The sequence below is a fragment of the Struthio camelus genome, chromosome 6, assembly GCF_040807025.1.
Source record: "Struthio camelus isolate bStrCam1 chromosome 6, bStrCam1.hap1, whole genome shotgun sequence".
In the NCBI taxonomy this organism is placed as follows: domain Eukaryota; kingdom Metazoa; phylum Chordata; class Aves; order Struthioniformes; family Struthionidae; genus Struthio; species Struthio camelus.
The window spans coordinates 2,124,894-2,148,354 of record NC_090947.1 but is presented as its reverse complement, the minus strand read 5'-3'; the positions used below and the strand labels follow the sequence as shown (position 1 = coordinate 2,148,354).

The 23,461-nt window shown below is 44.0% G+C and overlaps 1 protein-coding gene across 15 annotated transcripts in view; it reads right to left on the bottom strand.

The window, feature by feature from the left end:
• TRAF3IP1 (TRAF3 interacting protein 1) overlaps nucleotides 1-15,347 on the bottom strand; it is a 75,499-nt gene extending 60,152 nt beyond the window's left edge. For 14 of the 15 annotated variants that reach the window (XM_068947730.1, XM_068947740.1, XM_068947732.1 and 11 more), the window contains exons 1-6: nucleotides 15,058-15,347; nucleotides 14,105-14,173; nucleotides 9,432-9,593; nucleotides 4,176-4,313; nucleotides 3,582-4,049; nucleotides 2,175-2,252 (exon numbers count right to left, since the gene is read on the bottom strand). In XM_068947730.1, coding sequence (XP_068803831.1) covers nucleotides 2,175-2,252; nucleotides 3,582-4,049; nucleotides 4,176-4,313; nucleotides 9,432-9,593; nucleotides 14,105-14,173; nucleotides 15,058-15,180 — 1,038 coding nt within the window. In that variant the 5' untranslated portion in view covers nucleotides 15,181-15,347. Of the gene's footprint in view, nucleotides 1-2,174; nucleotides 2,253-3,581; nucleotides 4,050-4,175; nucleotides 4,314-9,431; nucleotides 9,594-14,104; nucleotides 14,174-14,888 lie in introns of all 15 variants that reach the window. The other variant, XM_068947739.1, reaches the window with a different exon arrangement.
• Between the last annotated feature and the right edge of the window lie 8,114 nt (nucleotides 15,348-23,461).

Below are 23,461 nucleotides of genomic sequence, written 5' to 3'. Positions count from 1 at the left end.
ATTTATTAATTATGCAGCAGAGACTACAAAATAATGCAAATAAACACTCTGCCTTTGCATGAACACAGAAATGATTTCCCTTCTTTTTAATACACTTGTTTCACTGCCATGTGACTTAAATGGAGTTAGAGTAGTTTAAATCAGGTCAAATCCCTGGAAATAAAGGCATTACCCTGCTATGAAATGACTGTGATGACAAGATGATCAACTCCAGTCCATTAAGATGCACTTCCCAATTATTTCATGTTGGAGTTTCCTCTAAACCACTTTGTGCACCTATCTTAGTTCTCCAGCTTTAAAGACTCATTGCTAACATTTCCATTTCACTCTTCTTCCACAGTCTTAACAAGGTGACCATTTGTCACACGCTGGTCTGAAGTGTATGTTTTCATCACCTAAAGGCTAAGCAGCATCTACTGTTAGGCAAGCAAGTAAAGGAAAAGCATGTCATGTAGATTTAAGGTAATAACCAACATGCCTTGGAATCATTCCCAAAAGCACTTAAGACAGGAAATGGAACTTTACTGCACTAGTGTATTATTGCGGTGCCCAAGAGCACTACAATAGTTTGGGATGAGGCTCAGAATTGCCATTAGAGACCCAATTTGCAGGAAGTTTATCTTGGCTGTAAACATTTGCTTCAGGCTTAAAACTATTTTATAAGCTCTCACTCCAAGTGCCAATACCTGAAAAAGTTTGGATGGATTTCAGTCAAACAACGGCTATAAAAATTTGTCATCTAATGTAGAAGACACAATGATGTCAGTAGCCCACTGACTCCCAAGAGACTTCTGCTTGAGACTTGGGATCCTGCCTATTTTTTCCTAGACTGAACTGCTTTAGATTAAGAAGCATCCCTCTTTAAACACTTAGCCATATGGCTCAGTAATTCCCCAAACTGCCTCAGGTCTCAAGAAGCAACAGATGCAGACGCAATGGTATCACAAGAAACAGCTACTGTTCAGAGACAACCAGTGAGCCTGTACCACAGAATGGCCAAGGTTGGAAGGGACCTCTGGAGATCATCTAGTCCAAACCCACTGCTCCAGCAGGGTCATCTACAACACATTGCACAGGATCACGTCCAGGCGGGTTTTGAATATCTCTCCTTAGAGACTCCATAACCTCTCTGGGCAACCTCTTCCAGGGCTCAGTCACCCTCACAGGAAACAAGTTTGTCCTCCTGTTCAGATGGAACTTCCTGGGTTTCAGTCTGTGCCTCTTGCTGTTGCCTCTTGTCCTGTCGCTGGGCACCATGGAGAAGAGTCTGGTTCTGTCTTCTTTACATACTCCCTTCAAACACTTACACACATTGATCAGATCGCCTCTCAGTCTTCTCTTCTCCAGGCTCAACAGGCCCAGCGCTCTCAGCCTTTCCTCACAGGAGAGATGCTCCAGTCCCTTCATCATCTCTGTAGCCCTCCGCTGCACTCCCTCCAGCAGTGCCATGTCTCTCTTGTACTGGGGAGCCCAGAAGTGGACACAGTACTCCAGAGGTGGGGCCTCACCAGGGCTGAGGAGAGGGGCAGGATCACCTCCCTCCACCTGCTGGCAACACCCTGCCTAAGGCAACCCAGGATCCCACCAGCCTTCTTGGCCACAAGGGCACATTGCCGCCTCATGGTCAGCTTGGTGTCCACCAGGACTCCCAGGTCCTCCTCGGCAGAGCTGCTTTCCAGCACACCAGCCCCCAGCCTGTCCTACTGTCATGCAGCTCCACAACACAGGTCTCAGACATAACACTGGATTCATTTTCTTTCCAAAACGGTTAACTTCTATTAAAGTACATAAAAATCAAACAGATTTCAAGGAAAGATTCACAGGAAAAAGCAGAAGGTTTTGAACAAACAAGTATTTTCCTGAAGTACCCAAAGCATCTGCACACAGAACTAAAAGTCTGTAAAATTAAATTAATTGAGTAGACTTTTTTTGTTTAAGCTAAGAAGAATTCAAAAACAAACACACAACAGATGAGGAAGTAAACTAGTATTATCTGCAGTGTAATAAATCCATTAACAAAAACCCTTGATTCAAGTTGACAGAGCCATTTAAGAACTCTAAACTTGGCATCTACTTATTTTTCAATCCTACCTACCTTACATGCAGACTCCCAAACCATTCTAAAATGCAATACTTTCAGTGTTTCACCTTCCCAGATCTTCTGTACTACTAACCTCATTATCTGGCTGGTACTTGCTGTCTTTAGCTGGCCTCTCCATTTTTCTAAGTACAGGTTCCTCAGACTCTGTGGACTAAAAGAAATAATCGCTTTAGACTCAAGTGCTCAACCATGAAGCCATGTATGTGTGAGGAGCAAGCCACTTACCTGAAAAATCTGAAAGGGAAAACGAGCATACAGTAGAACTGAGCATGTTATAATAGCAGCCTTGTTCATCAACCTGCCCTCTTAAACTTGCCTCCCTTGCCTGTTCCTGAAACCCAGGGAAGTCTCAGACAGTGCTAAAATGCACTGCCTGTATTAAAACGAGATGGCATCAGACACTAACTATATACCAACAGCCTAAGCAAATAACATTCACAGTTAAATATTTATGAGTAAAATCACGAAAGGAAGAATCCTGAAGGCCAGCAGACAGGTACTGACAGAAGTGCTTTCTCACATCTAACTAAATGAAGCTACTCCCTAACACAAGTGTCCTTGGTGTCCACTAATCCCTGAATCTCTACTATGAAACAGCATGCAACAGAAAATAAATAGGAAAAATTTAGAGGAGAAGGACAAAATATTAAAACTGGCAACAGAATCAAAGGCAACGAGGAGAAGGCTCTTAAGGCAGTTCAGCACTTTACACAGAGAAGGCCTGAAGTACGGGGTAATGGTGGAAACATGTTCCCCCTCAAACAGACAACAATAATTGCAGATCCTTCCACAAATAGAGCATCCTTGCAAGAGGGAAATAATTTGATCTAGATGGGCTTCCCTTCAGTTCTTTCAAGAAAAAAAATCAAGTTGGAAATGAGCAGCTTCAGCTGGAAAACCAGAAGAAAAATACAGATTATGATGCATATATGTGAAGTACAGATATATGTACATCCTATGTGTCCTTCTGTGGAAGAAGTAAGCATGAAAGATACTAATGACCAATTACGGCCCAAAAGAACTCTTTTGAGCCTCTTTCCAAAAAGCTGACTATGGCTGCCATCACAGCATGCATTACTGGGGAGACAGAAGACAACGTAAGTACATGGCTTCAACAGTCGCTGCGAACTGTCATTGCCAAATATAATCTAATGTCATCATGAGAATCCAGACATGCAGAGTTCAGAAAAGGAACTGCTAATATTAGATGATCAGAAAGCAGAGTCAGGGGAGCCCAATAGCTCAAATAAAGATATAATATGACAGAGGCAGGAAGCTATACACACGGCCTCAGTCATACTCATCCCAGATCAAGCCTGCACTGAAATTTTCACTTAAGAGCAACTGCTGTTAAGAAAAAGTACTTTAGTTGTTAAATGAATAGAGAATACAAATATGCAAGGTCATTCAAAAAGACATTCAAACCCAACCACAGCATGCCAAAAGCTATTTTTTTTCCCCAAAGAAAGATTTCCATTACCTTCTTCTCTGCTTTATCCTTTCCATGTTCTCTTGAGGGTTCTCCATCTTTTCCTCTGTCCCTTCTTCTCTCCCTTTCCCGGTCTTTTCCTCTTTCTCTGTCTCTGTCTTTTTCCCTAGCCTTATCTTTGTCCCTTTCTTTCAGTCTGTCTCTTTCTCTTCCTACTTCTTTTTTTTTCTCCCTTTCCCTTCCTTTATCACGTTCAAGATCTTTTTCTTGTTCTATGTCTCCTTTTCCTTTGTTTTTTTCTGTTTCCCTTCCCTCCTTGGCTGTTCTGCTTTTGTTTCTTTCCCTTTCTTGTTTGTGCCCTTCCTTAAAGTTGCCCCTTTCAGAGTCTTTGTGCTTGTCTTCATTCTCCTTATATTTATCGCTTTCCTTTTCGCTTCCTTTGCTTTCTTCTTTCAAATCTTCTTTGGGTTTTCTGTCTCTGCTTGAGCTTTTGTCTCTAATTTCAGAGTCCCCTCTACCCTAAAAATAAAGTAAAGTTAAAGTTTAGCTTCAATACATGGCAATACTTCACAAAGAAAAAAAATGTGAGTTTAAAAAAAAAAAAAAAAGTAGTCCCTTTACCTCAGGAAGGCTGCAAATCCTTACCTCTTTATCACTACGGCTTTTTTGCTCTCCTCTGGATTCTCTGTTTTCTTTATCTCGAGATTTAGACAAGGGAGGTTTTCCTTTAGCATCAGCTCTTTCCCCAGCTAAGATTCTTTTTACAGCATCATCACTGGACAGCTGCAAGGAATAGAAAAACCTCACTGAAATGAGTGTAAGTTATTTTACTAAATATCATCTTTCTTCTTACATCTGCAACCAATACGATGTTTTTAAAATATTATTTCTGCTCTTTTGGAAATATTCTTTCACTTGAATACTAATGCTCCTTTAAAACAAACACTTCCTTGCAAGTCTTGCAATAATTTGACTGGATGCACCAGAACTATATAAACATATCGTGCTTTTTTTTTTTTTTAAAATCATAGCACAATAGCAGTTCTCATTGCAACGGCTTACATTTTTTTCAAAATGTTAATGGAAATTATTGTCAAGTCTCAAATCACGACTGCTAGGTTGGTTAAACATTTTTGAAAATAACATTAGGATGTTGTATTTTCAACGCTGCGCTTTTACCTAATACTTACTCAATCAGAAACAGTTGCTAAGAAAAGAAGGCAGAAAAACCTGCATTAAGAACCACATTCAGTTTCACTTACAAAGTTTAAAAAGCATTTGCATCTAATTCAGTTCTGGAATTTTTAAACAAACATTTTTATCAGATCGTTTGGACAGTAAGTTAAAGACATGCTTCAATGTCCAAATGGCAAGGAGTTTGAGCAGGTTTAAAAAAAAAAAAAAAACACACATTCTCTTTAGAATTCTCCTTTCTGAAACAGTAATATCTTTTAAGCTATTGAAACTGATATTGCCCTCGGGCTTCACTCCCGATTCTCTCCTGGTGTGTAAATGCAAAAGTATGCATTTTTGTGGGTTTTTGCATGTGGACACTAGTATCTGTACATTAACAACATTTCCCTGAACTATGAGTAGTATGTTCAGCTCAGCACTAGAATATCGAACAGAGACTGAAGAAAATCTTTTCCACAATGCAGAAGTTTATATTTCACAATAAAAGCCAAGGGGCTAGTTATCTCAGCTCAAACGGGCAGACTATATCTTCTGGATACTACATGTCATCACAACATTCCACAAAGCTATTCCATCAAGTGTATTTTCAAAGTCATCCAATCTGTTTATCAGCTTCCTCCTTCCTGATCACAAGTAATTCATAAGAAAGAAGGTCATATCACTCAGCTTATTAAAATAAAATAACATAAATTTAAATTAGTAGATTATCAGACAAAGCTAATTCAAACTAAACCTGCAGACAACCTGTAAATACTGTTGCATTTCACAGCTAAATATATACAATTTCTTCACATTCATTACTCCAAGAATTTCAAATACCTTTGTATTTCAAAAATCTCTATAGCTCTGTATAAGCAAAGATTCCCTATTATCTCTGGGAATGGTGGTGAAGTGTCTGGGAGCCCAGGTTGTTTTCTCCTCAATCTTGCCTGTGAGGGGAAAGGACGGGAGGAGGAGTAGACGAGTTTTCCAAGTTAACAGCTGGCTGCGCCGCTGGTGTTGGCAGCAGGGCTTTGGTTTCTATGACCGTGGGACCCTGTTTGAAGATCAACAGCTGATGGGGAGCGATGGGATCCACCTTACCAAGCAGGGCACGCACGTCTTTGCCAACAGGTTGGCCAGCCTGGTAAGGAGGGCTTTAAACTAAGCAAGATGGGGGAAGGGGAGTGGTAGAGTGGCAGGAGAGTCAGTAAAACACCGCTCAAGTCAGGATGCCTCCAGCAGGTGCATACAGCCAGGGGAGACAGCATGCAACATGGCTATGGAGGCTCCTCTTGCACCTCTCCTGGGAAGCTTGCATGCTTGACTGGCTCTCTGAAATGCCTGTATACCAATGCACACAGCATGGGGAATAAACAGGAAGAATTAGAGATCTGGGTGCGGTCGCAGGGCCATGATCTCATTGCAGTGACAGAGACATGGTGGGATAGCTCACATGGCTGGGATGCTGCCATGGATGGCTATGTGCTTTTTAGGAAAGACAGGCCAGGAAGGCGAGGTGGTGGAGTTGCCCTTTATGTGAGGGAGCAACTAGAATGTGTGGAGCTCTGCCTCGGGGTGGATGAAGAGCAAGTTGAGAGCCTATGGGTAAGGATTAAAGGGCAGGCTAGCATGGGTGACACGGTTGTGGGGGTTTACTACAGGCCACCTGACCAGGAAGAAGTCGTCGATGAGGCCTTCTACAGACAGCTGGAAGTAGCCTCACGATCACAGGCCCTGGTTCTCATGGGGGACTTCAACCACCCTGACATCTGTTGGCAAGACAGCACAGCTAGGCACAAACAGTCCAGGAGGTTCCTGAAGAGGATTGATGATAACTTCTTGACCCAGGTGGTGGAGACGCCAACGAGGAGAGGCGCAATGCTAGACCTTGTACTAACGAACAAAGAAGGTTTAGTTGGAGATGTGAAGGTTGGGGGCAGCCTTGGCTGCAGTGACCATGAGATGGTGGAGTTCAGGATCCTGCGAGAAGGAAGCAGGGCAATAAGTAGGATCACAGCCCTGGACTTCAGGAGAGCTAACTCTGGCCTCCTCAGGGCCCTACTTGGAGGAATCTCATGGGGTAGGGCCCTAGAAGGGAGGGTTGGTACAGGAGAGCTGGTTAATATTCAAGCATCACCTCCTCTAGGCTCAGGAGCAGTGCATTCCGCTGAGTAAGAAATCCAGCAAAGCAGGCAGGAGACCTGCCTGGATGAGCAAGGAACTCCTGGCAAAACTCCAGCAGAAGAAGGAAGTCTACAGAATGTGGACAAGGGGACAGGCCACTTGAGAGGAACACAGGGACGTTGTCAGAGTATGCAGGGATGCGACAAGGAAGGCTAAAGCCCAGTTGGAATTAAATCTGGCAAGAGATGTCAAGGACAACAAGAAGGCCTTCTTCAAATACATCAATAGCAAAAGGAAGACTAGGGAAAACGTGGGCCCACTGCTGAATGGGGCGGGTGCCCTGGTGACGAAGGATACAGAGAAGGCAGAGTTATTGAATGCTGCCTTTGCTTCCGTCTTCACTGCTAAGGCCAGTCCTGAGGAATTCCAGACCTTGGAGACAAGAGAGGAAGGCTGGAGAAAGGAAGACTCTCCCTTGGTTGAGGAGGATCAGGTTAGAGATCTTTTGTCCAAACTTGACATCCATAAATCCATGGGCCCCGATGGGATGCACCCTCGAGTGCTGAGGGAGCTGGCGGACGTTATCGCTAGGCCACTCTCCATCATCTTGGAAAGGTCCTGGAGATCAGGAGAGGTGCCTGAGGACTGGAAGAAAGCCAATGTCACGCCAGTCTTCAAAAAGGGCAAGGAGGAGGAGCCAGGAAACTACAGGCCAGTCAGCCTCACCTCCATCCCTGGAAAGGTGATGGAACAGCTCCTCCTGAAGGTCATCACTAAGCATCTGGAGGACAAGAAGGTGATCAGGAGTAGTCAGCATGGATTCACCAAAGGGAAATCATGCTTGACCAATCTGATAGCCTTCTATGACGGAATGACTGGCTGGGTAGATGAGGGCAGAGCAGTGGATGTTGTCTCCCTGGACTTCAGCAAGGCTTTTGACACTGTCTCCCATCACATCCTCCTAGGTAAGCTCAGGAAGTGTGGGCTAGACGAGTGGACAGTGAGGTGGCTTGAGAACTGGCTGGATGGCCGAGCTCAGAGGGTTGTGGTGAATGGCGCAGAGTCAAGTTGGAGGCCTGTGGCTAGTGGTGTCCCCCAGGGGTCAGTCCTGGGCCCAGTCTTGTTCAATATATTCATCAATGACCTGGAGGAAGGGACAGAGTGCACCCTCAGCAAGTTTGCTGATGATACTAAACTGGGGGGAGAGGCTAACACACCAGAAGACTGTGCTGCCACTCAGAGGGACTTGGACAGGCTGGAGAAATGGGCAGAGGGGAACCTCCTGAAGTTCAACAAAGGCAAGTGCAAGGTCCTGCACCTAGGCAGGAATAATCCCATGCACCAGTACAGGCTGGGGGTTGACCTGCTGGAAAGTAGCTCTGCAGAGAAAGACCTGGGAGTGCTGGTGGACAAGTTAAACATGAGCCAGCAGTGTGCCCTTGTGGCCAAGAAGGCCGATGGGATCCTGGGCTGCCTTAGGCAGAGTGTTGCCAGCAGGTGGAGGGAGGCGATCCTGGCCCTCTCCTCAGCCCTGGGGAGGCCTCACCTGGAGTACTGTGTCCAGTTCTGGGCTCCCCAGTACAAGAGAGACATGGCACTCCTGGAGAGAGTCCAGCGGAGGGCTACCAAGAGGATTAGAGGGCTGGAGCACCTCTCCTATGAAGAAAGACTGCAAGAGCTGGGCCTGTTCAGCCTGGAGAAGAGAAGACTGAGAGGGGATCTCATCAATGTGTACAAGTGTCTGAAGGGGGAGTGTCAAGAGGATGGGGCCAGCCTCTTCTCCGTGGTGCCCAGCAACAGGACAAGAGGCAACGGGCACAAACTTAACCACAGGAAGTTCCACCTAAACCTGAGAAAAAACTTCTTCCCTGTGAGGGTGACAGAGCATTGGAACAGGTTGCCCAGAGAGGTGGTGGAGTCTCCTTCCCTGGAGATATTCAAAACCCGCCTGGATGTGATCCTGGGCAATATGCTCTAGGTGACCCTGCTTGAGCAGGGAGGTTGGACTAGATGATCTCCAGAGGTCCCTTCCAACCTAAACGATTCTGTGATCTTTAATTCAACAATTATTTTAAGAACGATAAGCCTCTGAGGTTACACAGAACAGGTTATCAAATTTCTCCTTTGCTGCATTTTTGTATTCATAAAAAAGGCACATCACTGAAAAAAATACTTCCGTTAAAGAATTAAAGATTTGAGAAAAATCAATCAAAGGTAGCAGCATCTCTTCACATGAGGATGCATAATTAATGTTTTTGTATTTAAAAGTTGAAAATTCTGAAACGTCGTATTTGCCTCAAACTTAGTAAGTTGTATTACATGACCAGTGAATAAGGTAAAAATTAGAAAATAGTAGAAATTAAAAGCAATCATCTTTTCCAAACGTATTTGTGCGAGGACTCAGCTTAAACTCTGCTAAGGATCAGGTACTATATATCTGTTATTATTGTAACTGCTGACCCAACATAACCTACCTTGTGTTAATAAAAAAGAGTGGATGAGTGTCAACATAGTCTGTCACACACTGAGCTCTGGTAATACATAAGACAGCTCAATAAGGACATGACTGTAAGTAGAGACATCTTAATAGTGACCTCATACCTTATTTAAGCAACACTTCCCAATCGCTTGAAGTAATTCGTTGGTTTTTTCAGGTTCATGTCCAGCTACAACACGTGCTGGTTTTACTGACAGTGGCTCTCCTGTTACCAGTACAACAGCATCAATTGCCTTCTGAAGAAAGCTGATTTTGGCGTCTTTATCCTGGTAAAAAAGTAATTAAGAAAGAATACTAATACTTTAAAATAGCTCACCTACAAGCTAGGAATCTTCTGCTGTGAGGACTGTTTGCAGAAAGCGTTTATAACAGCAGTAGCCAAACTGTGGCTCATGAGCAGGCTTTGTCACTTGTGCAAGCTGGAGGGTAAACCATCAGGAGCTGCTTTGTCAGCCTCCCTGGGTTGCTGCAAGCCCAGCCTAGCACTGCCTCAGAGTGGAAGGAAGGATCTCTTCTGAGACCAACTTCTGAGACTGGAGTAAAGGACTGAGCCAGGAATGAAGGACAAGTTCTGTTCCTGAAATCTCTGCACCTCTTTTTGACCCTCCAAGCTGTGCCACACATTCAGAGGTTGTCAGCCAGGTGAAGATTTTGGCATGTGATGTGTAGGGTCAGGAAAGCTGGCTACTACCTCTGCTTTATAGTTAGCTACTTATTTCTGATTAAGAAATTACAGCTTTGATAATAGATGTATATTGAGCTGGAATGGCCAAATTAAAAGTATAACTTCATATCTTGTTTAATATGTTTATTATTTCTTTCCAGTACATTAAGATCACTATAAGACTTCCAGCATTCTGCTTTCAAGGATCACATATCAAAGTACCTTAAGTTTTGTTTAAAGATTCATTCAAATATCTCCAAAAGAATCTCTAAAAGTTCCAGCAGGATTGTTATTGCAGATATTGCTCAAAGAAACAGTTCTTGCGCAGAGTATTTTTCAACGCAGATATCCCAGCGCTACAGGACTTATATGATTCTAAACCGTGGTACTTGCATGCTTATATTTGCACTTTGTAAACCAGACTTAACAGTGAGTAAAGAAAACATACAAAGGATGGTGAGAAATAGGGACAGGCACATATTACCAGATATGCTTTAGTTTTAAAATTACACTTTGCCAACAACTTGCCCCAATTACCCTCCAAGAAAGAAGATGGCTTTTGGTGATTATGTAAAATCATTAAAAACAAAATAAAACAAAAACAGCAACAACATCTCACAACCCCCAGGTTGATTTTACCACCTAAGTGAAATATTACTGAGGGATTCCCTGCACAGAGAATGAAATCATGATGCAAAGTCTCTGCAGCTGTAGAATACTTGCAGAAAAAAAAAAGGTTTTTTAATTAATGAAACATCGTAACACTCATGGAATTTTAACCAGTCCCAGCACAGGAGTCTACTTACTCATCCTTTACTACAAGCAGTGAAGGAAAAGAAGGTATTTTACCTTTAAAAAGTAAACCTATGTGAGAAAAATTTCGTATGTGTATTTTCATAGAAGTCTTTTCAAAAGAATATAAATTACAGCATTCAAACTGATAACTGAAAACCAGAACACTGGCACTTCAGTTACTTTAGAAAAGTGAGTAGTCATAATTATCCAATAACACACCTGATTTTGTACTGCACTTACTGTCTGGGTATCTCAGGTACCCAGATCACTCTGGATCTACTTTGGCAGAGGTACCAATACAAAGGGAAGTAAAAGAAGAGAATATGACTTTAGCTGAACAAGGTCAATAATCTTTAAAGGCCATCTGGTAGCATTATCTATTCCTACAGCATTGGAGGTTAACAGAACAGTCTATGTGATACCTCAAGTCCCAAGGCCAATCCATAAACAAAAGTTGGGTTCTGCTGCAAACATGCGAATGATAATTAAACACGTGGGAAGATAATCTCCAGAGTCAGGGTACTTCCATCTTTACATACATCTTTCACTCTTCTGAACAGATTCAAATAAACAACTGCTACAGAGCTAGGATTTTGAGATTGTCTCCATTAACATCAAGTGCACTTCACCCTCACCAGTGCTCCCTGCATACGAAAGCAAAATAGTAAAAGGAAGGAAATACTGCAACCTCCTCCTATTATAATAATTGTCTATCCTTTCATGGACATATGCAATCTATTAATTTAGGGAAGGAGACAGGACACCCTTCCAAATTAAGCACATTTTCAAATAAAGGTGATCCAAAGTAACGGCTCTTTTCTATTAAACAAAGGTATCCACGCTATTCTTTGTGGTCGGTCTTTTTTTTGTTTGTTTTTTTTCCCCTTAAATAAAGGTGACATGAAAGACAAAATTAGCAAGCCTGACATCCAATCTTCCCATTTATAGGAGGACAAATTTTTACTAGACCTAACAACAAACTATTCTGCTAAACACAAAGACAGCAATACTGTAGAGTTACTGCACAGTATTGTACTGTAACTATTAACTGCGCAGTCAGTAGTAAAAGGTGCATTTGTTCCAGGAGTCCCAACAATTCAGAAATCCTCACACTTTAAATTCTCCTCATGACTGACACACTATTTGCTTTGCCTATACAACCCTGAAACTAACTGCAACTCCATGAGGACCACCGGAACGCTCTGCAGGCTAGATCTGGCTCATGGCATGCTTGCAGCCTGCCTCTCAACTCTTTCTTACCTAGGAGGTGAGGTCATGACAAAGCCTGACCTAGCATCCAAGCACTATGCATTATCCTAACAGTGGAGCCACAAAAGGTAGCCCAGAAGAAACGCTGGATTCTTGGGAGTTTAAAAACCCACTACTATGTCCATGCAGGAGAGGTAAGCTGAAACCAGAAACAAGCCTCTTGCAGCACATACAGATGCATGACACCATCTGTAGATCATAAGGGAATTTGCAAAACAGGAGGCTGTCTCAACAGCCACAGAGGTCAGACCAGGAGCACCACGATGGCTTTGGACTTTCTTAGCTGCAGACTATGCTTCTAGTGATCTGCAACTGCACCACACAACCAGCTTCCAAAGAACAACTGCCAATTTTCTCCTCCCACGGCAAGAACTCTGGACTACAGCATCAGGACTGGGTACAGACCTCTCCTTTTTCTGAGAGCATCCTGCCCATTCCAAGTCTATGTACCCATCGCCGAGATCCTCACACCAGATGAGTACCATCCCTTGGTGTTACCTAAAGCAGATCACCTTTGCATGGAAATATATACAGCTATTCACAACATGGACTCTAACTCTCCGCTGTTGTCTCTAACTCTCTGCAGGTAGCTCTGGTCTCCACAAAAAGATTCCTCCCCCTTTTCCTGCCATAAAAAGATCACTCTCCTGATTTTCTAAAACTCCAACAGAGATTATGCTAACAAAGCATCTTGTGAGCACAGAGTCTTCCCCCTGACCTGTGTTTCGAAAAGGGGAACACAAACTATAGCTGTTTTCCCAGCATTGCAGCATTTTGATCTCCTCTACCTGAACTCATGAAAACTATGATAGCATGGACCGCGGAAGAAATTCTCAGAGAAGTGCTCAAGAGGTTCATGCAACTTCACAGATGTGACAGAATGCAAATACAGAAGCAAAGATCTACTTTAGAGTTGCTAGGAAATCTGTTTTTTTCAGTTCACAAAACAAAAAAATGCACAGGGCTCTCCAAACAAGAGTACTTTGCTGCTCTTCATCACAGAACTACTAACAAGCTTCAGCAGGGAAAGTACCAAATACATACACATGTATAAGTCTCTGGTATAACTAATTTAGATGTTAGCAATTCAAATAACAGTATGAACATCCACAGAAATAAATGTACACATCAGACTAGTAATTATCTGCACGAATTGCACAAACCATCTACGCCACTGGTTGTATACAGATCTCTATACCAGATAAGCCAGGCTCATAGACCTTGTATTTGTAGTTGCTACACTAAACAATTTGCAGTGGACATAGCTTTCTAACTAGGAACTACATTATTTGCCATGAATTAGAAACTCAAATGACAATCTAGCTTTGAATCAAGCCTGTAGTTGGAGAAGTCAGCATCCCTGGCGGAGCAGAGAGGCAGACAGCAGAGGAAGAGCAAACACAGACAAGAATCACTCTTGTAAGGAACAAAAATATTTTTCATTAATAACATTAACCTCCTCTTTCATTAATTAGGTATTGGTAGATAGCAATAAAATTATTATAGATTGTATACACCACATGAGCACTTCAGAAAGTCCTGCAATATTAAGCAAGAATATTTATTGTGTATGCATATATATATGTGCATGTATATAAATATATATATATTTTAAGTAATAAATCTGAAAACACACATTCTGTAGAGAGACCACCAGTCTCTTAGAAGAGCTGTGCATGGATTTTTAGCATCTGTGATTTTATTATCAGTGGCTATTTACCTCAACGCAATCTTATTACATGATTATTATTATCTGTAATACAATAATACTTTGAAAATCTAGATCTCGTCATAGATTAGATCTCACTGTTTCAAGATCTGTATAGAAACAGTTCTTTTACACAGACATTCCATGAATGGAATCTGTAGGTATTCTCCTTAGGCACTACATAAGATAACCAATATGCAATACCTCCTACTATTTCTTCACAATGTTAAATTAAAGACAATCACTTGAAATTGAACACAGAAATGATGAAAAATACCTTGTGGCAGGTTTGAAAGAATCTTAATATTAAAACCCAATAAATAAGGAAGTTTAATACCCACCTTAACGTTATCTGATTTCAATTCAAAATCCGTGTAAAGTCCTTTCATAAAACCTGTTACTCTGATTACCTTCAAAACAGAGGAAAAGTAACAGGTTAAGAAAACTTCTTGATTTTTTTTTTTTTAAGAAAACATTTATGGACAGGAACGGTCTCTGTGAACTTCCTGACAAGAGCAAACGTATCAGTCTTACTTTCAGAGAGGATACGTCATTTAGAATTAGTTCTAGAGCAGGTTCAGAGGTGTGCTGTATCGCTGAATATGCTCTCGAACATGTTTCAGTGAAACTTACTCCTTCCTTACTGTCCCTTCCCACTTAAACCCATACTTAACCTTGATGTTTGGGAACCTTGAAGGCTGAGACACATGCTTTTCAAATGGCAATGTTAACTTAGCACCAGGGTACAGGATTTCAACGCAGCTCTCGGTTATTCCCTTATTGATTTCTTTACATGCAACTACATACAAAAGCAGAAGCTCAGTAAGTACAAAAATTAAGATTCATTCTAAGCGGGAGGTGGAAAATCAAGCTGCTTCAACGCACACTTCATTAGCATTTACAACCTTCCAACAGCAGATTTCACAAAAGACCAGCTCCACACTGGACCGGAGGAAGAAGTCAGACCCCTTGCCTGGTCTTAACCCCCCGAAAGCCACGCTAAGAAGCCGGTTTACGTCTTCCCCACCGCGAGCTGAGCTTCCGCAGCCGCCACCCCCTGGGGCCACCCAGCCCCGTGCGCCCCCGGGGGCTTGCGGGCAGAGCTCCGGCCTCCTCAGGCCTCACCTCCTCCAAAGGCCAGGGGCTCTCCCGCCCCACGGCGCGCACAGCGGCCCCGCTGCCCCCCGCAGGCCCCTCCGCCCCCGTCAAGGAAGCGGGCCAGGCCGGCCGGCCGGCCCTGTTGCCTAGCAACCAGCGGAGCGGAGCCGGGCCGGCGGCCAGGCTCCGGGCCCACCTCGGTGATCACGTCGTGCAGGTAGCGGAAGGGCGGCTTGCTCAGCAGCCGCTCCGTAAGGGGCGGCTTGCGGATCACTTGGCCCAGCGACTCCTGCGTCCGCCGCACCACCGCCTCGTTCATAGCGGCGGCGGGAGCGCGCCGCCGCCGCCGCCGCCGCCGACTTCGAGCCTTCCCAAGCTGCCCCGCGGCGCACGGAGCCTCACTGCACAAGCGCAGCTCCCACGACGCTGTTGCTAGGCGCAGCGGCGCGGCCCTAGCAACGGGCCCCCGCGGCCATGTTAGGCCCCGCCCTCGCCTCGCCCGTGCTAGGCCTGGGCAAGGTAGTGGCTGCCTCAGGGCGCCCCGCCTTGCCCCCAGCCCAGCAACCCCCCCCCCCCCCACATACGCCCTCCTACCTTGAGGTCACTGCCTCCTCCAGTGGGGCCTAAGGCCCTGCTAGCTCTGAGGGACCCAGCTGCCAAGGGAGTGTCTTCAGGGGGGCTAAAGCCCTGGGCTGGGCTGCCTCTTGCTACTGCCGGGAGTGGGAGCGGGGCGCTTTTTGGTTGTCAAGTACCTGCAGGAGAGGAGGGTGTTGCTTAAATTTGGGATCTGTTTGCGTGTTAACCTCTGCACCCCACCCAGTGATGCCCACTGTGCGCCAGGGATGAACGGGAGGATGGATGCCCTTGCCCCGTGGTCCTGCCCGGAAGCGCCCACGGGCGCCTACCCTGTGTGTTGCAGAAAGCGTTTTCCTTTGCCCCGCAGGCCAAAACTGTGTTTTCTGTTGCAACGCTACTTATACGATGGGATAAGATAACGCCTTATCTTGCTGTCCTGGTAATAAGTCAAATCTAGAAAACCATGACATTTCCACCATGGATATGCAGGTCAGGCCTAGGGCATGAGCGCAGCAGGACCAAAGCTTTGAGGAGGTGCTGGACTGGTTTTGCCTGACTGCTGTTCAGCAGCCCTGTGCCTCCAGGAACTGCCCCAAAGACAAGCCGGCAGCACGCACACGCTAACTCCAGCTCTTCCTGGCAGCTGTGGAGGTACCGCAGGTGCTGTGGGGCACACTTGTGTGTGAAGACCTGTCTCCCAAGTGCCCAAGTCACTTTGCCTGCACAGTCCCTCAGGGTAATATATGTGCTACCAGCATGCGAATATGTATTTCTGTCTAGTCCGACTCTTGACTAAATAGTCCTAAAGCCTTGCATGGGGAGTAGCCAGAGCCAGCTAGTTCAGAGTGGCCTGATGGTCACAGGTCCATGTGACTTCACAGGTAGCATGGAAAGAATTTTGTCATGTATCTGTCAAAGCTTAGTCCCCTCTCCAAATGCTGTTCACAGAGTACTTTACAAAATAGAAGTAAGATGTATCTGTCAAGATACAGCATAATTTTAAACGTATCTAAGTCTTACTCTAGGGCACTCAAATTGAAAGTGGATGCAAGACGTAGCTCTTTTGACTGCAGAAACCTTTGGATTTTGTTTTAAAGCCAATGAAGTTATTTAGTAACAAAGATCCAAGAGCAAACAATTGGCTTCAGCTTCCTAAGGTACTGAGCTAGTCAAAGTTGAGTTCCTTACTCAAGCATTACCTACAACACGGGAACAAAAGATAGCAAGCCAGAATGTTTACTGAGGACCAAAGTTTGGACCTGAGGAGAGAGTGATTCCAGCTGCTTCAGAACTGCCGGATAGTTGTAAGTACAAGCCACCCGAAAGAAAAGGGAAAAAGTTTTGCTGCCCAGGCTGGCCAAAATTCAGCTCTATATTCAGACACTATTTACCAAATATAAGCACAGTGAAGCAAGTATAAGGTGTGGCAGCTTATTACATGAATAAAATTTAAGATCTGCGGGTGTCCAGCAATGTCAGAACAGCTGGAGCATCTGGGAAAGAGTCCCTAGAATGAACCCTAAAAGCATTTTGTCTGATACAGCTAGTCAAAACCCAATCCCTCATTTGAATAATTATCAGATAAATAGTGAAGCATTAAGTGTTTATAAAGTTAAATTATATCTTATGGTATTTTTTAAATTGTTCTTGACATAAAGAAGTAGAAAGAGTGAGATTGAGAAGAAGGAACGACATTCCAAATTCTCTGATCCTATATCACACTCCCCCTAAAGTCAGGACAAGCCAATTGAAGGGAAATAACAACACAGGACCACCAGCACCATCATTGTCTCCTACAGGGACATTCCTACCAGATAGAGTACTACACACTCTGTGCAACCTGCTTTGTGGTTCCCACCTTACAACCTTTATCAAAAAGCAAAAACTTTGTTTCCAAGTGCTTGTTCATGTTGCTTCCTATCTTCCTGATCATGTTTGGGGCCCTAGGAAGGAAAGTTCTGCTTTTCTGCTCAGCCCGTTGTGACCATTAATTTTTGAAATCTAAACTTCAATAGGGCTACATGCAGTCTGTACTGCTGTGCACTGTGACTGCCTGCCCATTTAACAGCCCAAATTTGCAGCTCCTCTGCCTTGCTAAATAGCACTTTGCAGTTGTCACACTCCTCCTAAAAGGAATTGTTACAAGTTCTCCCATGCCAGAACCAAGTCTTCGGATAAGACAGAGTAGAGCCTGAGTGAGAATGAATCAGACTCAGATTTAGGAACAAAAAGGAAGACTTTACAAAACAGATTTATCTGGTATTAGTTCAAGCATGGAAAGAGGTTATTTTTCTGCAGGGGAAGACAAGTGGACAGCTTGCATGCTGACAGAGTAATTACACCTGGGCCCCTGAGAGCAGGTAGTTCAGCAGGAGGAAGTTGTAGGGAAGCAATTTGTCTCTTCTCTCAGTCTGACACAATCATAAATTGATGCGGTTCCCAGACAGATTATGACTACAGGATCTGGTGAGCCTGGGAAGAAGACGACGTGTTGACAGCTTCTACATCCAAGGGCATCAGAAGGAGTCTCAAAGGAAGCAAGAAGACTGGGAAGAAGCTGCTCTGGGGAAGAAGGTTTGTTTATTTTGGAATCATGTGGTTTATCTGGACTTCTGCCACTAGCTCTCTATGGAGTGTTTGTAAAGCCTGAGAAGGAGTCTCTGGGGCTTTGTTAAATTTGACCTTTAGCATGCTTGTTTCACTGAAGAGGTAGTACCCTGAGGAAGCACGGCTCAATGTAGCTGAAGAATCAAAAGCTGGCAACTTACAAAAACTCCATGAATCCCTGTGGATCTAAAGGGAGGCACTGGAACTGAAAGAATTATCCTAAAACCACAAAACAGATAGCCTGAGGTTTAGTCTGGAGACTAGTGCATGAGGCTTAGTTTGGAGACCTAGTACTTTTGAGGACCTTGGACTAGAATTGCTAGTAGAGGTTGGGCATGTTGAGACCTTCTCACATGGGGTGAAAATACAGAGAGAATATCTAAGACTTGGTAAACACGGCAAAAAAGCAACTACGGTTAGTGAACTGTGTGAGCAGCAGAAGTGCTTACACATCTTTAACATTCCATTGAGAATCTCACACAATCCTCCTGAAGATGCCAGTAGGAAGTGCTGTTGACCACATAGCGTCAATAGGAGATGAAGCAGCTTACAGATTGACTCATGCCAAGATTCACAGATCTCGCACACGTTGCAAAAGTCGTCCCAGCATCAAGAGGGTCACAGAGAAACTTGCTGTTTCAAACAGACCACCACTACTGCAAGCAGCAAAAGACATAATGCATATTGCCTTTTCCTCCAAGTTTTACCTCCTTCCACAGCAGGAGACCCGACCTTTCCAGCCACTAATTTGACTTGATACCACAGAATTCCTTTGCTGAAGTAGGCTGCAAAGCAACAAGGTGGCACTACAATGCGTATTGCTAGCCAAATATTTAAGGCCTAACTGCTCAGCAGCTGGAATGGAAAGCTTCCTAGCTCTATTTTTCTTTATATACCACAAACAGTAGGGTATTATCTCCATTCCCAAATGACCTTATGATCTCAGTAGCATACATGTGCATATGTATATGTATATGTATATGTATATGTATATGTATTTGTATTTGTATTTGTATTTGTATTTGTATTTATACATGCAGTTCCCAACCTAGGTCAGCCAAACTACCAAATGCTCCTGAAAATTATAGATGCAGCCTGACAATGGAAAGCACCCACTTCCTGTCTCAGACACAGACATTTCTAGTATGGACCAGACCAGAGGACAGTGGTATCAGGGCATGAGTAACATGGAGGGACATGCAGACTACATGAACAGCTTTGAACAGCTCCTGCAACATTTTTAGTGATGGTAAACAGCTGAGCAGGGGATCCTGTCCAAATCCATGGGTAGTCTGTTGAACAAAAAAAGAGGAATTTTCTTGGAGCATAAAAAATGTTCTTCCTACGTAATTCTGGTTTTGTATTACTTTTGGGATCCTACTTTTTGGCTGTAACCTTGCAAAGAGCTGGAAGAGGCATAACAGATTGACAGGCTGCAATAGCTTCTTGAGACATAGGAAGGTGTTGTTTCTGTTTCTTAACAATTAAACTTTGCTTTAGCTGGAGAGTTAAACAGATACAGACTCTCTGGCTATATGCCCTGAGCCAAAGCTGCTAGAATAAGTGAAGCACCTGGTTGATTCACCTGCCCCATAAAATACTCTTTTTCTGAAACAAGAATGAAACGTGAGAGAATTCACCCAACTTTTATTGCCAACTGCACGATAAATTCTGAGGTTTTTCCATGCTTCACTGGGTTTCTAAATTTTAAGGTTTTTTGAAAGATAAAAAACCCAAGCAGTCTGTAGTTGTGCAGAATTCTAAAACAAGTGGGGATTTCTACAAAGATCATCACCGTATGAGATTTGGGAAGTTTACGTTGAAATCCATTCCTGAAGCAGAAATAAATAATCATACAGTCCCCCTTATCCTAACATCACAAACAGCAACCAGATCAAGTCCACAGAATGAGCCTGAGACAAAGAAATGATTGCATTTGCTTGGGAAACAGGCGTCCTTTGAACGTGCTCTAATTCCCTCGCCTCTGTTAAACGGTTGTGCTTTTTGTTTGCTTTTTTAAGTTACTACCACCCCTTGAAAGTCATGTTTTGCCTTCTGATATCTCCGGATATGCTTTATCCTGTGGAGGATCTCTCCCCTATACTACTGCCAGAATAGATACCAGTTCTGCCATGCTGCATCTCCCCATGGGAAGTGCAGTGGTTGAAGTTACAACACTACAAGGAAAGCGTGCTGCACTCCCTGAGACCATCTAATGTTCTTTTACAAGAAGGTCTGTTTACATATATTCACACAGTAAATGTGTTCTCGGGCTTTTAAAATTATTCAGAAATTGGTATCCAGCCTAAAGTCATCAGCAGCTAGGTTTTCCTCCTGACAATGGCAAGAGCTTCCCTTCTAGGACAAGCTCTGGGGCCTCATCTAGACACTCGTTTTGGTCAGAACTCCACGAGCAGCCCAGGCTCATCTGACAAATAAGTGAGGTCGGATGGATTCACACATTCTGTGCTACACTGGCAATTTTTTAACCTTAACAAGGAAAATTAAAGACTCTGCTAGCAGCCCCTCTTTTCCCTGTTGTTTAAATAGCACAACTCTATTGCAAGGGAAAACTAACCGCTTCCACTTGGTATGCTCATACCAGAGACACTTCAGCACGGCATCTCTTAGTGTTTAGAGTGTTTTAGAAAGCCGGCTCCAAGGATGGGGCTCCACAGGGAGCAGAACTCCCACCTGAGGACACATATGCAATCCCGCTATACGCACAATTCCCTTGTCCTAAATGGTAGTCACACAAGCCCAACACCTGCAGAATCAGTTCTGCTTATACAGAACAGAAATCAGTGGGACTTTGTATGTGTTTAGTGTCATATTAGTCTTCCCACCAGTAGCCCCTCAATAAATTGGTGACTACAACTCTGGGGCTGATAACTGCTCATTTTCATTCATGCATTTAATTCCACTTGCAAGAAAGGGCAGTGATGGGGAACCTGTAATGTTTAGAAAGGAGAATGGAGCTGGCATCCGACACTAAGCACGTTCCCCATTGCCGGCTCTGCATTGCTAAGCCAGCTTTTGCAATAAGAAAAGTCATTTTATTCTGTGAAACATCAGATTTGCAAATTGCAATGTTCAAGTTCAGCCATCATCACCGATCAGCTGGACCTACGCCTCTCCTTTCCTGTGTGTGCTGGATAGCGATCCCAGTGTACATCCCCTTTGTTCAAAGGCAACTGACCTCCAGCTCACCAGTGCAAGGAGCTAACAGATGCTAGCGACTGCTTGGCACCCATGCGGTACCTCAGCGAAGGGGGCAGACTTCTTAAAGCGCTCAGCAGCTCCTGTGAAACTGTGGAAGTGACTTCACGCCAAGCGCACTTCAAAATCTGAACCATGGGTAGAACTGCCTAATTGACAAAATTTTTCTGAATAAAGGACAAATCTCACCTAATATTTTTCTGCCATCTGAGAACCTGGCCTCTTCCGTATCTCTTTTGGGACTTTGCTTGGCCTCTCAAATTTGTTTTACTGCCTAGTCACTGCGCTGTTTCATTTCCTGGCTACTTGCCATGAGACATTTCTGTAGGATTTTCAGCTCTGCAGCAGCTCTCCCGCCCTGCCTCTGTCATCCAGCAACAATCAGCTAGTGAGGAGTGTCCTAGAGCTATAGAAGCAGCTCGCTGGCTGATCCTGCCCACAGGGTAAAGCAGACTTGCTGTGGCCTTGCCGTCCCTCATGGTGACAAAAAGATGCTTTGTCTCAGGACTGATGCACGTGGAAAGCAAGGGGGAAATAAGGAAAATAGCCTTTCTTGGTAATTTTGCAGCTATGAAATCAGTTGATCAAACACCTTAAAATACATCACGTGCAGAGGCAACTGAAAACGCAGAGCTGCATGGTTTCCTAGATAGATACTTCCTGCTTTTTATCGTTTAAGTACAGGTTCAATACAGAACATTTAAAAACATTTAAGATATGTAACAGAGGGACTGTTCAGGACTCTACTGCAAATTTAGTTTGGCAAGTTGTGTTCGGTTTATTGGATAAGACCCAGACCACAATAAACAGCCTTCAAGTTGCAGCATGTTTACTCCATGGAGTGTTAATGGAAAGGCTTGTTTGTTTTATCCTGTTAAATCAAATAAAATCATTTTTGCAATTAATGGGCATACATTGCACAAACAGTTTTGCTTTATCAGGAGGAACAGTTCCCAATAGGTCTATCGAAGCAACATGTTAAATCATGCCTTCAGCTCTGGATCCATTTTATCTGCCCTGCCATACCTGAAATTGAAAACAGCAACTTTCATAACAGCCGAGTCTCAACTGAGTGTCATTTCATTCCCTGGATTTTTTCATTTTATTAATTTTGCCTGCGTGCTAGTTTCCTCTTGCCAGCCTCTGCTGAAGCTATCCATGCCGCCTTCTATTTCCCCTTCATCAGAAAAACCCATAATTCAGAGCACAGCAGCATCCATGCATTTTATAATCTAGTTCTACTGATAAGCAGAGCTTTTGAATTTTACTGAAGTGAACGTCCGTCTTCCTCTGAACAACTCAACTTTCCCAAGTGGTTTACATCCAGCTAGATTTCATGCAGTACTCTTCTGGTTCAAGAAACATGTGATGTTTGCTTGTTTCAGCAGCTTTCTATCCATTGCAATCTTCAACCTAGCGCTAGCAATGTGCTCCAAGCCATGAGTGGTGAAACGCCACATGAAGTCCAGGCCGTGCTTCTGAGCTTGCTTTTGTGACACTCTGTGCCTGGGTACTGCTCCTTTACCCTGAGAGTGAACTAGAGATAGCAGAAAACCACTGGTGACGTATGAGAGTGTATACACAACCCTCCGTGCCTGGGACCAGGTTCGCTGGCTCCGTGAGGAGATATAACCATGCAGAGTGGTTCAAAGCATCTAGGCTAGACTTTGGCTCTGAACAGAGACTCCTATTCTCTATCAAAAGCAACTAAACTGAGAAATCAGCATTGCTGTCTTCAGGAACCCTCTCAGAAACTTAAGTGGGAGAGAGCAGGAGGTGGGAACAGGGGGCAAGTCAAAGGAAAAAAGAGGTCTCAGAATTCTGGCTCTTTGACCTTTCTTCATACCGTTGTGACTGATTAGACTCAGAATCCCACAGGCTGCCTCAAGCCCTTTCTCTGGCTTGCATGGAACATGGCTGGTTGTGAGGGGTGACGTACACGGTGCCACAGCAGTGTCCTTTCTCTGTCCCATGAAATCTCACTGTGCTACAGCAGAGACATGAGACGGTCTCCTCTCCCTTTGCTCAGGTTACTTTTAGCAGCCATAAACCTTCCTACAACCTGTAGTGCATCCTATATGTCCTTTTGCGCTGAGGAGATCCTGGAGCAGCTCTTCCAAGTGCTGGCAAAACAGGATCCAGGCCCTATTTTCCTCAATGGCACATTTATACCCATTTTCCCTAGAGTGCCCCCCTCT